The following is a 15,477-nucleotide window of genomic DNA, read 5'->3' as shown; positions in this document are numbered from 1 at the left end:
CACCCCACCCCTACCGGAACCTGAAAAGATGAGGGTGGAGCCATTAGTGGCCGTACATAAGTCCCACACTAGCATTCACTACAGGGTCCACAAACAGTTGTTAAGTGCTGTCGAGTCGGTTCTAACTCATAGCAACCCTGTATAGGGTTTCCAAGGAGCAGCTGGTGTGTTTGAACCATTGACTTTGTGATTATAGTCCGGTATTTATCCTACAAAGTCACAAACAGTAGGTACTTAATAAACATTGTAGAGTGAGAATGCAGACGTGAACCTAACGGAGGGAGAGGTTAAAACTTAACCTTCAGTGGGCATCTCATTGGGGAGACCCCCAATGAGATGGACTGGCACAGTCGCAGCAACAATGGACTTAAGCATAGCAGCAATTGTGAGGATGGCGCAGGACAGGATGGTGTTTCATTCTGTTGTACACAGATAGGGTCACTATAGGTTGGAACTGACTGAACGGCACCTAACAACAGCAATAAAGATGAAGGCAACTGTGGCCGCCTATGTGGTTCCATCCAGGCTGGGGCTACTGGATCATAACAAGGGGAAGCAGACAGGAGTCAAGGGGCCAGGAAGTGACTGCCATTGGAATTCAGAGCAACTACACCGCTACCCTGCTCCTCTTCCTTGCAGTGCCAGGGACAAAGGAAATCAGATCCCAATGCTTTTTGCTAGTAGGATGAAAGCTATAAGGATAGCGGCCCTGTAGCCTCTCAGTGGTGGTACTGGGGGTATAAAACAAGAGGGTAGGTGTGACCCTACTGTGACTGGAAGCTCCGGTCATAGCTCCTCAGGGTCTGGCTTCAGTCTCACCACTGCCCCCTACACTTTTCAGCCCTCCAGGTCTCTCCTCTCTAGCTCCCAGTGAACATGGTAGAAACTGGATTGCTTGCCTGGCGCTGGGAACGGCTCACCTGACCAATATGCATGGAGTAACGCTCAGACGGGAGCCTCTGTCAGAGTAGCCTTCTCCATATGCATTCTTCCTGCGATCCAGCCAGGGTATACCTCCCCAGGTAGCCTTCCCTGGACCACCCTGACACTCACGTCTTATCCCACCACAGTAGCGGTTCCCAGGGGCTAGTCAGACCAGAGGAACAGTGGCAAGTTGTTAGAGGTAGGGCCCTTAGGGAAAAGGGGTCAGTTGGTGGAGGTGATGAGCTAGCCTGGGACCCACTAACCACTCATGTATTCTGGGTACTAAGGTGCAGTCCTGCACAAGTACCTCAGTAAGTCAGAGGATTCTGAGGAATGGACATAGGATGGGCATGGGATCCAGACAGACTCAGGGAGAAATGGCACACAAGTCTAACCCAGGTCCAGTACCTCAGGCCATCCATACCAGCTGGCAAAGAGAGTCAGGTGCTGGGTCCCCCACTCTGGGTGGGAGCCCCCTTTATTTGCTTATGCGGTTGGGTGGCTAGACGCTGCAGGTGGCTCTCTATATGAATCAGGAGAGCATCCATCATGTGCAGGACACCCAGGAGTAAGGTGTGGTCTGAGATCGGGGTTCGCCGTTTCCAGGGTCCACAGGAGTCAGGAGCCATCTGTGTATGCTGAGGCTAGGACCAAGAAGTAGGAATGAGAGGGAGCATAGGGACAAGACAGGGGTGCAGTGATGAGCAGCACAGATGGGTGGGTTGGGGGGACAGTGCCTAAAAGGGGTGGGGGCTTAGGGCTATGGAGGGTCAGTGAAGACCTATTGTTGGCTAAGGGTGGTCCATGGGGGCTGAGTGACAAGCAGGAATACCAAAGGTGGAAGGACGGTAACAGGGTACTGGTTATGGGGCATGGTCAGGGGCTGATGGGTAGGAGGACATGGGCTTCTTGAAGATGTGTGGACAGATGTGTAAGTGGGGAGAATCAGAAGGCCCATGGCCGATGGGAAGGACTAGGTGAAGGCTATAGGTGTTGGATGCTAGCAGAGTTGAGGGGCAGGGAGGACAGAGCAGTGGTCTCCTCACCTGGCCTTTGGTGACCAATGTACGTCGCCGCTTCAGCATCACTCGGCTGATGATCAGCATCATAGTGGTGGTGACAGTGACTCCAGCCACGGGGTAGATGTGATATGACATGCCCAGACCCATCCAATGGCCAGGACAGCCCAGGTTACCCCCACAACCCTCCAGGCTATTGGGCTGGCAGCCCCAGGGCTGCAAGTCCAGCCCCACCTGGTACCAGAGGGGCCGTGACCAGGCATGCGCAGGGGTAGACATGGCCATCAGGAGCAGTAAGGGCCGTAAGGACAGAGACAGTGCGTGCAGCATGGCTGCTGTAAGTCTCTGGGGCCCAGAACCTGGGTGCCTGGCAACCAGCCAATACCCCTCCCCCAGCAGCATCTCTGGCTTTGGGTTCTAAGACAAGAGGTTCTAGCCGGGGGCCCAGGACAAGAAAACGGGTGATGGTGACAATAGCATGGAGCTACAAACTGAAACAAAATGGAATCGGTTTAGTCATTAAGTCTCAAATTAGGATCCAACAACTGAGAAGTTTATATTTTAGCTAAGATGATTTTATGGTCTTAGAGGGAGAATGTTGTTGTTAAGTGCCATCGAGTCTGTTCTGACCCATAGCGACCCTGTACAGGGTTTCCGAGGATCAGCTGGTGAGCTTGAACTGCCTACCTTGCAATTCAAATGGCTTTGCAATCTGGCGCCACACTAGGACTCCAGGAGAATAGGACATGCTTAAACCCACCCAGATAGTTTAATCTCAGGAATTAAGCAGCTGAGATCCTAAAGGTAAAATGTTTAAGGAAGTTTATTGATTTATTGTTTCTTTTCCCCAAAGAATGTTCTCTTGATGTTAAGCTAAAGCTTATACCCAAATGTAATTTATCCTATATAATGTGCCTGCTTTTCATGATGGACAGGACGATCTTGAGAAATTACTCCCTCCGTCCTCCAGACTGCTGGCTTTCTGTTACTAAAGCTTGGGTTGGATCTCTCCCCATCTCTGTGACTGACTACAGTGACAGGTGGCAAACTCTAGTTTTGGTTTGGCAACAGTGGGGAGCTAAGTGGGGCAGGATTCCAGGGCTAGGGGAGGGTGACAGGCTTGGGGCCCTGGGCCTCACTCTTGCATTTAATGGGTTGGCCCTGGCCCAAGACTGAAGTATCTCCTTTCTCTCCCTCTCTACTTCCCTCCCTTCCTCCAGAACTACCTCCGAACCCACTGCCGTCTAATTGATTCTAACTCATAGTGATCCTATATAGCCTCATCCTTCTTCAGCAGAATGGCTGCTGTGTTTGAACCACTGACCTTGCTGTTAGCAGCCTAACACCTAACCCACAGTGTGACCAGGGCTTTTTCTCCCAGACCTCCTCAATCCCTGCAGCCCCTAAAACTAGCTGCTGTCTTTGAGCAAGCTCCTCTCCTCCCCCCACCGCAGTCCCACGGTGTACACTGCAGCAGAGTAAGTGCTTAAACTACGTGGAGCAGATGAAGTCAGACCTTTGATCCAAACCACCAGCAGCTCCCCTCTGCGAATAAAGCCTGAAGGCCTCACCCGGACCTGTGAGACAGGCTCTTTCCCATCAAATCTAGCTGCTTCAGCCACACAGGCCTCCCTCATGTTCCCTGAACATACTTGCTGTTTCCAAGGCCAGGAATGCTGCTCCCCACTTCTAGACATCTTCCCACACTTGGAGTCTCTGATCAGGTGGCAGCTCTTCCCTGAGGTTTGTTCCCATGACCATCCTGGGCAACACAGCTCTCTGTTTTGCAACTGCCTGCAATTTCTTATTAGAAGTCTTCCTCCTACCCCAGCATATCAGCTTCTTACAACCAATATTTACCAAGCACCTGACATGTGTCAGACAGCATTCTGGTGCCAAGACATGGCTATGCCAGAGCTGACAAAAAGCTCTTCCTTCCTGGACTGAGGATCCGGGGTGAGTTGGGGGAGGCAGATGGGGCATAATAAAAGCAGAGCTGGGCAAGGGACACCTGAGCGACCTCAAGAGCAGGGCAACTTCTGTCCACTCTGCCCAGTACCCAGCAGTGCCTGGTTGATACCTGATGAGCAGCAAAATTCACATGTTTGGAGCAGGTGACTGTTCTAAGTATTTCATGGTGTTGACTTACGTAATACTCATTTAGAAGCCCCATGAGGTAGGAACTGTTACCACTCCAGTTCTACTGATGAGCACAACCGAGGTACAGGAAGATTCTAGTATCACTCAGGCCATGTCAGCACCAGGGCCTGACCACTATCCACTGTACCACATGCCTGAGTGCTGGCATTTTATGGTAGAAATTAGCACACACTTTCTGGCTGCCAGTGACTTGGAAAGCCCAGGTGATCGAATAACACAAACAGGCATTTTTCCTGAGCAAATCCATTAAGTTTGTTCTTATTTTTTACAGATCAGCAGTACCTGTGAACATCTACACTCCCTCTAGGGACTGCCTAGTGGCCTCTGGCCTGGCCTGCTGCCTGGCTTCGCTGAGAATGAGAAGCAGTTCTGATTCCAACCACACCAGAGCTAAGGTGACAGACCCTGAGAGCTGAGAATGGCTGGGATGGGGGAGGGGACATGAAGCTGAGATTCTGCATAAATGGGCCTGGTCCCACAGTTCTCTCCCTTACTTCATAAGCTCCCTGCCTGATGCAGCCCTCCCCAAATCTTCCCCTCAGCCTCTGACTCCAGTTCCCACTTTGGGGCACAAGAAGGATCAGGATCCAGGGCTTAGGACTCTCGCTTCCACCCCCCGGAAAGCCCCCACCAAGTCACAGCAGAGCCTGGAGTTAGGCAAACCTATCTTTATTCTTAAGGCAAAACACTTGCATCAGCCCTTCCCACAACCCACCAGCACCAGCCTGCTTGCAGGTCTCCATCCCAGGCCTGCATCACTGAACTTGGAGTCCCAGAACCTCCATCCCTGAGTTGGGTTTGTGTGTCCACACCAGGGGGACTCCTGGTTGGCACCTGAAGGTGGCCTAGGGGTGGGGGCACCTCAAGGGCTTCCCGTCACATCTTGCAGAGGTGGACAGTTTCACGCAGGGTCACAGCATGGTCAAAGCTTTGTGGCCTGAGCAGGCAAAAGAGGAGACTCCAGTCATTTCCAAAGGATTCTTTCTTCTTCTAACACAGAATAACCCCTTTCCCAGGGCAGGAGACTTCTGCCCTGAGAAAACAGCTTTATCCAAAAGCAGGGCAACCACTGGGGACAGTGCTTTGGACACCAGGATGGGGTTCCCCGAGTAAGGGTCAGGGTGAGGGTAAGCAGGAGATATACAAAAAAGGGATCAACCGGTCAGAAGTTAGGGGTCAGCTCACCACTGTAGGGCTGATGGAGCCGGACCTCCGATGTTGGACGGCAAAAGTGACAGCATCGTGGACAGTAGCAAAGAGATGCTGCTTAGTGATGGAGGCATCAAAGAAGTGCCCGTTCTCCAACTGGGTGACGACAGGAGCTGTAGGCACGAAGTGGGTCACTGTGGACTCTGAACCACCAGTACACCCTAGCTCCCAGTCATCAGCAGAATGTCGTGACCCCTGCTACCCCATGACCTCTGCCCAAGGCTATGGCTGACTCCCCTCAGTCACTCCTGACCCTCATGACACTACAACCTCTAGTTCCAGAAAAAGACTTTTTCCTCATGCCACCTAGCAGACCCCATCCCCAGAACATTCCAGCTGTCCCCACCCCACATACTGTGGCAGGCGGCCAAATACACCTCCACCTCGATCTCCCGGAAGTCATGGAAAATCTGCAGTGGAAAGGAGAGGATTCAGACAGGTGGGGCAAAGGGGTCTGGAGGGGGAGCTCAGAGGGCTCTCAGAGCAAGTTACAGGGCCAGGGTGGTTTGAGGAGCTTTGTCCTGGCCCCTGGGTCCTTCTTAGGGATGCCCCAGACCCTCACATTTTTCAGGTTCTTGAGGGACACAGTGTCCACAAAGGAAAGAGCACTGAGGTCCAGGATGAGGCTGTGGAAGTCTGGCTGAGGCAGGCCCAGGGTCTTCAATGTGGACACATCTGAGGCCTTGGCATCTCCTTGACTGCTGACCACTGCACCATCTACCTCATCCTTTGTATTTGCCTCCTGCGGAACCGGACAAGCTACACAAGCTGTCTGTGATGAGGGGAGGACAGGAACACACAGATTAGGATTAGGAACATGTGCCCAGTGTAAACACCCACATACATAGGGGGCACACTGAGGACACAGGACACATGGGGACATGGGGGAGCTAAGACACACATGCTGAGAGGAGGACATACAGGGTCACACAGGAAAGCATGCACGGATTAGGGGAGCACAAAAACATGCACATGCTGTTTCATTTGTTACCAGTCAGGCCCAGGCTCCTCAACAAGGACACTTGAGAAGGGAGAGTGCTAGGAGCCACTGCCCCATGCTCAGTCACTCTGAGCGGAGTAAGGTGCGGGGATCCAGGGACAAAGTGAAGCAGCATTGCACAGAGGCATGTGCATGCATGTGCATATACGTGCACTCAGATACCACACCCCACTGGACTCTCCAGTTGAGCTTGGTGTCTTCTTGGAGGTCTATATTGACCCCCACACATCCAATTGTTTCTTTCCACACAAGAGCACAGACTCTGGGTCTGGTGGCATCTACACATTCAAAGACTTCATCTAGGCCTCAGATTACAGACATGAGAGTCCCAAGCAGAGTTGTGTAGCATGCCACAAGAGAGTGAGGCTGTACATCAGTCCATTCCTCTAGTCGCTGGCTGGCACCACAGACTTGAACCTATAGCTGGTGGGCCCTTGGCTCCCCTCCCAGGACACAGGTAGCTCAAGGTCAGCTTTTCCTCTCCCACCTCCAACCTCACCTTGATCTTGGAGTCCTCCACATTTTTTATCTCAGTGTCTTCAAAGTCAGGGTTGACATTCATGGTGAATGAGGTGCCCTTGGAGGAGGCAGCCTAGGACAGAAGGGGGATGGGAAAGAGCTATCCCAACTGCCTAGCAAACACCTTGCCAGGTAGGCCTGGTGTTGTTCCCTGACTTTGAGCAAGTAAGTAGGTCTGGACTTGGGACTGCTTGGTCAGCAGCCTGTCTGAAAGCTGCAGAGTTCTGACCAGTTCTGGGAACAGACATAAAAATGGAAGAGGACTGTGGAGGTTCACACTGCCATTGGGTCTTGACAGTTGGGAGAAAAAGAAAACACCAACTGGAGCCCTGACCTGCCAGGGGAGTGAGGTGGAGGTCCCTGGGGCATCAGAAAGAAAGGAGGAGGGAGGAAGAGTCAAGGCAAGGAGGGAGGTCAGGAGCCCTAGAGACTAGGAGAATGGTCAGGTTAGAGTCAGCATGAGGGCAGGGCAGAGGTCAATAGAAGGGGAAAGGTTGTGCGAGGAGTCATTGGCTGAAAGGGGTCCCTGCCTGTTTCTGGGGCTGCTTCTTCTGCAATCGCTTCAGCTTTAGCTCCTTCTTCTTGAGCAGCTTCTTCTTCCTGGAGATGAGGTGGTCAACGTCCACACCACACTGGAGGCAAAGGTCAGAGAAGGGGCTGTGAGTGTTCTAGGGAAGAAGGGGCCACTGACACCCATCGGGGAACCCCGTGCCTCACCCTTTGCTTCAGCGCATCACTGTAGAGCTCAGCATTGGCAAAATACATGGTGACTGAAGAGCGAAAGATCTTCACACCGGGGACTTCCCTAGCCTGGGACAGGTAGAAGTTGGAGGTGGCTGAGCACATTCCTCCTTTGGCTGCAACTTGTTTTCCTGCCTTTGCTCCCTAGAGTGCCCCATGCCCATTGTCCCTAGCTCTCTGCTCCTCGGCCATTGTAGGCCCAGTCTTGGGCTAGAGACCTGGTGGTGTCATCCTGGCCACCTCCTCTACCTTCCCCTCACCCCTTTATTCCATCCCCAGAGCTGGCAGGGTTTCCTCCAGAGCCCAGCCCCACAGCTCCTCCCCCTGCTCACCTGCCACTACCCAGAGCCCAGGCTTTGGCAGCTCTTAGCCCTCCTCTTGGGCCTCCACCCCACCCCTGTGCTCTGTACATAGCCTGAGACCCTCCTAAGCTGCTGTCTCCACCAGGTTCTCTCCAGCTCCTCACCACATTCAGCCCACATCTCTGCTCAGTATGCCAGCCTAAACAATGGGACCCAACCAGTTTCTTTTTCCATCCATCGTGGCTGTTCCCTCCTGACCTCCCCCCCTTCTCGGAGCCCTTGCTTCCTCCTCTGCTCTGGCTGAGGGATGGCACTGTGCCTAGTCTGCAAGGCTCCACAGCCCTGGCACAAGATCTTTGAGGTGAATGGTTGGGGATTTAGTGACTCCACTGACAAGATCAGGAAGCAGACCCTGTACCCCAGTGCTGCAGGATCCTGCCCATCTGGCCCCCCCTGATCCAAGGCCGCTCTGCAGCATGGAGTTTGTACAATTGGCTCTAAGATTGTCTTCCCCATGGGTCCCTAGACCCATCTCTTCTCCTGTTGCCTAAGACCCCAGTGGGATCAGAGACCCAAACTTCTCAGAAATTCCCAGGACCAAAGCCAAAGTGTGCTCAACTCCTAATATCACTGCAGATGTGGAAGGGACTGATAAAGACCCATCCTGCCTCTGTCCCACCCTCCTCCACACCACTTCTCAGCCTCTGTCACTCACCTCTGCGTACTCTGCCACATCTCTATAAACATCCGTGTCTGGCACCTGCCCCAGGACAGAGTACTGGGGTCTGTGTAGAGGAGAGTGAGCTTGAAATGAGGCAGGAGGTGAGGGGGAAAAGAAAGGGGCTACTAATGAGTGTGTGATCAACCCAAAAATATGGGGAGGGTTGTGGGGAGCAGGCAATAAGGGTTGACTCACAGCTGTGTGCGGACCACCATGAGCAGCAGAGAGAAGACCACTGCAACTACCAGGCCAAGGTCCAGGTTTAGCAGGATGGTGGACACAAAGGTCACCAGCCAGATGAGCTGAGAACAGAATAGCCACAGTCAACAGGGTCTAGAAGCTTCCCCACTTCCGTCCCTAGGCTCCCAGGCCTCTTACCAGATCGATTCGATTTGTCTTCCAGAGGGAGCATATGTCCTTAAACTGCATCAACATGCCCTTTAGGTTCACAATAATGGTGGCCGCCAAGACTGCCTGGGTGGGGAGATAACAGATCATGACAAGAGCAAACACTAGAGCATGACCAGACTGACCCCAAGCACCTGCACATAATCCCAGCTGATACTGACTACTGTTGACCCCTGTCCCAGCTCAGAGTCTGAAAGGGTCTAACCCCAGACACTTCCTTGACTCTGCTTCTCTCCCTTAAGATCTCAACCCTGAAACACAGGACATGACCTTGAATCCCTGTCCCTCCCCTGGAACCTGACTGGCTGATTTGAGCCTAGGCCAGGCCAAGGTGCCCCAACCCGGATGATTAAGGGTAAGAGTACTCACCTTGGGCAGATCTTGAAAAAGTTCACCAAGTTTGAGAATGATGATGAGGATGAAGAGAGAAGAGACAGCTCCGGCCACCTGTAGGGTCGGGATGAGCAAGGGAGACTTGGAGTGAGTAGGGATAGGGATATGCATGGGGAAGGGGGTTAGGGAGAGGGGAGAGCAGGGTTAAGTAGGGGTGAGCGAGGTGGTGGGTAGGGATGAGCGAGAGGCAGGAGGTGGACAAAGTGGCAAAGCAGTATGTGGGTGCACAGATAAGACAGACATACACACATCCACAGCCCACCTGTGTGTTTCCTCCAGTGTTCTCCATTACCAGGCTCCGAGACATGGAGCAGCTGATGGGGAAACACTGGAAGATGCCCCCGATGAAGTTACTGAGGCCAAGGGCCACCAGCTCCTAAAGGGAGGGGTGCGGGTATGAGAAGACTTCCCTAGCAGTGCCTGGTCATTTCCACATTGTGTCTAGATCAATACAGTCCCGACCCTCATCTCTGTTTAATAGCACCCAAAGACTAGTCTCACATGGCCCTGGAACACCTGTCTCCCATATGACCCTCCATCTTCTCAGTCCCCATGCCCCTGTAGTCTTGGCTGACCCCTACATATCTCCCATCCCCCAGACCTGGTTGCTGTCCACCCGGTAGCCATGCCTCATGGCGAAGATCTTCCCCAGCGAGATGGCAATGGCGAACCCAACCACGGCGATGGCGAAGGCATTTCCCACAAGCTGTGCAAACAGCTTGGGGTTGGGAGCCACTGGGGGGACCAGCCTGTGGGGGAGCATCTATAAGGCCAAAGGAAGGTCCTGGCTTTGGCACCTAACCCTCCCTGACCTGACAGAGGACCAATACTCACCCTGCAGGGATGCTGCCCACAACATCCACCCCAAATTTTTCCTGCAGGCCCACACCGTAGGAGATGCCTGTGGCCCCTATGAGCTGGGGGAAGAGGGTGGTGTAAGGTGAGGGAGAGAGTGGAAACAGGAAAGAGAGGGACTGGTATCATCCATTCGCGGGGGTTGGGAGGGGGAGGTAGGGGGGTGAATAAACCACTTTGGGGTGAGAAGGGAGATGCTAGGGAAAATTCTTCAGAGGGGTGAGTAGAGGATGACAATAGGGTGAGAGACAGACATGACCATTTGGGGGAGAGGGAAATGTTGTCACGGGGCAGAGGGAGATACTAATACGGGGGCTTTCTGTTGTAAAGGCCCTTCAACTCCCAGGCAACTCCCTTCCTACCCTGGCAGGGCCCACCCGAGCTGTCCCTCGAATAGGTGAAGGCTGCCCACTTAGCAGGGATATACCCTCACTTTCCCTTTTTCCCTGACCACCTAACCGTGAGTAGTTCCCCAGGCAGCGGTAGGGGCAAGTAACGCTGCAGCTTGTCATTCAACAGTTTCACCGCTACAAGCACTACACCCGCCACAAGTGCAGTGATGATGGTGCCGACCACACTCTGGGGAAGCTTCCAGCAGACCTCCAGCACTGTCTGGTGGCGAGACAGGGGTCACAGCCAGTACTCAAGATTGTGGAGCACCCCCATCCATCATCCTGCCTCCCACCTTAACTCACATAAATGAGAGACAGAGGTCCAGAGCGGCTGCTTAGATGAAGGCCAAACACATACTTGAGCTGCGATACCAAGACCTGCACAGATGCAGCTGTAGTATAGCCACGGACCAGAGGCTCTGAAAGGTAGGTGACCACAAAGCCGAAGTGGGCTAGGCCCATCCCCACCTGTAGGGAGCAGGAGGCAGTCAGGTGAGGTGGGAGTACTAAGGGTGGCCGGAGCCCAGGGCAGATGGGATACAAGAGGGACGAATGATGGTCAGACAGTTAAAGGAACTGGTGAGGGGTAAGGATGGAGGGGGCAGGGTGGCCATGGGGGGTTCACTCACTCCTACTGCCCCTCACCTGGAATAGGCCAACCAGGACACTGAGCGTAGAGGCCACCTGCACCCGGTCAGCCTGGACAGTGTCTCTGATTGCTTCACTGGTTGTGTTACTTGGGACGAGGGATTCTGTCACACTGCCCACCATCACAGACATGACAGCAAAGGTCCCTGTGGGGACAGAGCAAGTATGAAAGGGAGTGGACATTGCCCTGCCCTGGAGCCTTGGTCTTAAGGGAGGCCAGGAGACATCCAGTTCTAGGACCAACATCCTCTGATTATGGGGAGTACCTGATCAGGTACAGCCAGGATCACGAGAGAACCCTCACCTCAAGTATCCTTGTGGATGGCTAGAATGTTGGCCCCAAAACACAAGGGGCAGTACCTATTGGCCCACTTGTACCCACTGGCCCTGAGACTGCTCCTCTTATGAAGGGTGGAGTCAGAAACGAAACATTATCTCCCTTATGCTGGTCAGGCCTCTCCCAGTGTCTGGCCCCTAAGAGCTGGCCCACAACCCTCACATCGTTTTGGAGCCAGGGTCTTGAGGTACCCTGAATTTGTGGTTTCACGGTCAATAGCTCAGTTCTACCTGGGGATGATCCTGGGGCTAACTTCCCAGCTGCCTAGCACTACTGCTGCCGTCTTCCTCCAACTCCCTGCCCTGTTTAGCTCTCCTTTGCCCTTTCTTCCATGGTGAATGTGGGCATCCTCCGACAGGGCCCAATCTGCTGTTCTACTCACCCACAGAGATGTGCCGGGAGGTGCCAAACAGGAAGTAGACAAAGACAGGGTAGAAGGAGCTATAGAGGCCGAACACGGGAGGCAGGCCAGCCAGGAGGGCGTAGGCCAGACCTGGAATGAAATGGTGGCAACGCAAGTTTGGAGGCCAGGACCTTGAAAGGTTAAGGGAACCCAGCCCTGGGGTAGGGGCCAGAGTTCCAGGAGCAGAGGTCTGGGCTCCAGGGTTGAGGATGGAGAGGTCCCAGACTACAGGGCTTCCAGACCTGCCCTTGAAGGGGCAGGTTCACCAACCAAGGGTCAAGGGTTAGAGGGTAACTCACCCTGTGGTAATTGCATGATGGCCACACTCAAGCCAGACAGCAGATCACCAAGGAGCCAGTCGCGCACAGAGTATCGGGGTAGCCAGTACAAAACTGGGAGGTATCGGAACAGTAAGGCACGGGCCCGAGCTCGGGAGCACCTGGGTGCATGAGGGGTGGTTATAAGGAATAGGGGAAACCTGGCAATGCCAGAGGTCCTACTCCCCATCCTTGGTCTTACTTAAACCAGCTCCGCCACGGGTGGCTTGGGGGTGCTGGGCCCCAGTGCCCCAGCTCCTCCAGTTGCTTCTGGTTTAGCAGTGGCCGCTCCACACGGTAGTCTAACCTCTGCAGCTCCATTGTCTGTGTTGCAGACAGCAGTGCCTGCGTGTCCCTTGGGCTGGATGGCAAGACAAGGGAGATACTATGAGGGTACCTCTGGTCCAGCTTCTCTGCACACCTCCATCTGGCCCAGGGAAGGACCCGCCTGACTTTTCCAGGCCCTGAGGGGGCAATAGGTCCAAATTTCAGCTGCCCTCTGTGGGCCCTAAACCCACACTGGAGCCTAGGCTGGACTTTGGCTGGTACAAGTTTCTTGCTGGGCCAAAGTCTCTTATGAAGAGATAGAGGATGAGCTTGAAGCACACTTCCAGTCCAGGTGTGGCCTGCCCAGCCTTAAATGCTCTATCAGTCCAGGCCCCAGGCTGACTGCCTCTCCCAGCCCATTACCTTCCCGGAGCCAATCCCCGACCAGTCTTGAGTCTTTTATCAAACTGCCCCATGAGCCCAGTGCTGACTGGCTGAAAGCATACTCAGGAAAGGCATCCAGTAAATTCTGGGAGCAGTTCTTTGAGCAACGCCCTCTCCAAATCTCAGGCCTCCACAAGAGACTCTCTTCTCTAACAGAAGGAAACTATTGGGGTCAAGGCTGCCCCTGGACCATTACCCCCAGGATTCAGGTTAACATACAAGGTCAGGTCTAGTGGTGGGGGGGAGCCAAGGGGTGGTTCTCACCTTCTGGGAGTTCTGGGACTGGAAAGGGTGGGGGGATGGAGTGGGGGCTGGTTCACTTGGAAGGGGAAGCTCTCATCTGGAAGGAGAAGCTCCCACCTGGAGGAGGAGATCTCACTTGAGAGAAAGTTCATACCTACTTGAAAGGCTCCCACCTACTGGGAGGGTCCCACCTGTAGGAGGAGGCTCCCTTGAAGTGAGGGAAAGATCTCATTTGGGAATAGGAAATCTGGGGGTCAGGGAGGGGAGGAAACCTTACCTGGAGGGGAGCTCCCACCTGGAGCGGGAGTGAGATCTCACCTAGGAATTTTAGATCTTTCCAGGAATAGGAGGTCTCAGAGGGGGAAATCTGATCTTGGGGGAAACTCTCATGTGCTGGGAAATTTGCAGCTGCCAGGAAAGATCTTATCTAGGGAAATCTCTCATCTAGAGAGAAAACTCTAGCCTAGGGGAAGCTCTCTCACCTGGAGCAGAGACGCCTACCAGGAATGGGAAAAAAAATCTCACAGTGAAAGCTTTCAGCAGCCAGGCAAGTTCTGACCTGGGGGAGCAGGCTCCTACCTGAGGGGCAGGAACTCACCTGAGAAAGGACTCTAACCTGGATGTCCCTTTGGAAGAGGTAAAGGAGCGGGTGCAAAGAAGATCCTCAGAGACTGCTGGCTCTGCAGTCTCCCGAAGATCTTTGAGCCCCCTCGCCCCTCCCCCGTGAGTCACTCAGGTCTTCTTATAGGGCTCCCTCCCCCGACTGCAAGACCAGCGCTGTGAGGGAGGAGCCTAGGTCCCCGGCCCCTCCCTTTAAGGGCACCGGAAAGTTCAGTCCCGGGTCTGTAGTACTGCTGGGTGAACGCAGCTGCCCCGAGACTTCTTGCAGGGACCTCCCGCCCCAACGCACCCCATCCGGAGCACATCCTGGGAACAGGGCTCCTCCGTACGCAGCTGCCTCCCTGCGGCCCAGGGCCAGCCCTCGCGCTGCGCTTGAGCGGCTTTCGGCATAGCCCACAGGGGCTGGGGTCAAACCGGCTCTCGCCCCATCCCTCGCCGCTGAAGGGCAGCCGCCTGGAGAAAATCGGCAAAACGGTAAACCAAGGCGCTGCAGGCGGGAAGTCCCTGAACAAGACTTGGTGATCCCCTGCTGAGCTGACCCGGGGGGGGGGGGTACGGCGCGAAGGCCAAGGGGAGGTCCACGCCTCGCGGACACATACGCAAACGCGGATACACGGGACGGAGGCCCCGCCTGCACTCACCCGGACGCTTCTGACAGCTCCATTGATGGGCTAGCGGCCTGGTGGTCGCGAGTCCTACGGCTCAGGCTGGAGGAGGCCGCTACCGGCCCGAAAGCCGGGGGCTGGGAACGGGGTGTGGCCAGCGGCGCGCTCCTGGTAACCAATCCCCAAGCAGGACTAGTAAGACCTAGGCCAATCAGCATGCTGGGACGGAGGCCTGCGTGATGCTGTCCTCGGCGGGCTAACCCCTTCTTCCCCGCAGCCTGACTCGTACTCCCTGGGTAACTAGCTGAGGTCTCCGCCCCTAGCCAAGCGGGACCTCAGAGCTGACCGCGGCCCCTCGCTGAATGTTGTAGCCACGCCAGTAGAGAAAGGTCCCCGTGGGATGAGGAGAAAATCCTGTGTGGACTGGAGGCTTGGAGATGCGGCGGGTGACCCGAGTCTAAGCTCTCAAGAGGGGACCAGGATCCGTGGGGGTCTCTCAGGCTTCCAGTTTAGGACATCATCCTCAGGCATTCTCTCTGAAGAATGCTTGTCTTTGAGACCTAGAACGCTGATGGTCCCCAAGGTCTTCCTCCAACTTTTGACCACCTGGACTAGAAATAAGGCTGTGATGTCCCCCTTTCCACACCTCGGAAGGAAACAGCCTGGGAAGCAGCGACCAGCTCCAAGTCAGAAGGGATGTTGGAGGTAGTGCTGAGGGGCTGCAAGGGTAGTTCCTAGGGTTGGTTTGACGCCTGGCCAGAGCTTCAGGCCCTGACACTCAGGAAGTCCGCACGCCACTGTCATGACCAAGCATTGACCCCCTACTGTCAGCACCTGTGCTCACACTTCATCCCAAGGCAAAGGCCCAGAACTGAATCAAAGAGATGGAAACCCAGTCCAAACCTCTGATGAAATGGGCTAAAAATAAGTAGATATTGGGGGGGGGGGG

At 54.5% G+C, this 15,477-nt stretch overlaps 2 protein-coding genes across 2 annotated transcripts; both read right to left on the bottom strand.

Moving 5' to 3' along the window:
* Positions 1-1,364: 1,364 nt before the first annotated feature.
* TMEM89 (transmembrane protein 89) lies at positions 1,365-2,273 on the bottom strand. The gene is made up of 2 exons (XM_006873658.1): positions 1,971-2,273; positions 1,365-1,562 (listed from the first exon to the last, which is right to left on the bottom strand). Exons 1-2 carry the CDS (start codon positions 2,271-2,273, stop codon positions 1,365-1,367), a joined length of 501 nt encoding a protein of 166 aa, XP_006873720.1.
* A 3,006-nt stretch (positions 2,274-5,279) lies between these two features.
* On the bottom strand, positions 5,280-14,587 carry SLC26A6 (solute carrier family 26 (anion exchanger), member 6). Its single transcript, XM_006873657.1, has 20 exons — positions 14,565-14,587; positions 12,551-12,709; positions 12,331-12,470; positions 12,011-12,121; positions 11,289-11,437; positions 10,947-11,111; positions 10,711-10,863; positions 10,231-10,313; positions 9,998-10,145; positions 9,659-9,772; positions 9,373-9,450; positions 8,974-9,069; positions 8,791-8,897; positions 8,590-8,659; positions 7,549-7,641; positions 7,362-7,463; positions 6,812-6,904; positions 5,875-6,054; positions 5,668-5,722; positions 5,280-5,425 (listed from the first exon to the last, which is right to left on the bottom strand). Exons 1-20 carry the CDS (start codon positions 14,585-14,587, stop codon positions 5,280-5,282), a joined length of 2,265 nt encoding a protein of 754 aa, XP_006873719.1.
* Between the last annotated feature and the right edge of the window lie 890 nt (positions 14,588-15,477).

Source organism: Chrysochloris asiatica, unplaced genomic scaffold (assembly GCF_000296735.1).
Source record: "Chrysochloris asiatica unplaced genomic scaffold, ChrAsi1.0 scaffold00246, whole genome shotgun sequence".
NCBI lineage: Eukaryota > Metazoa > Chordata > Mammalia > Afrosoricida > Chrysochloridae > Chrysochloris > Chrysochloris asiatica.
Note: the sequence above shows the minus strand (reverse complement) of the source record. Positions and strands in the feature narration are given on the sequence as shown.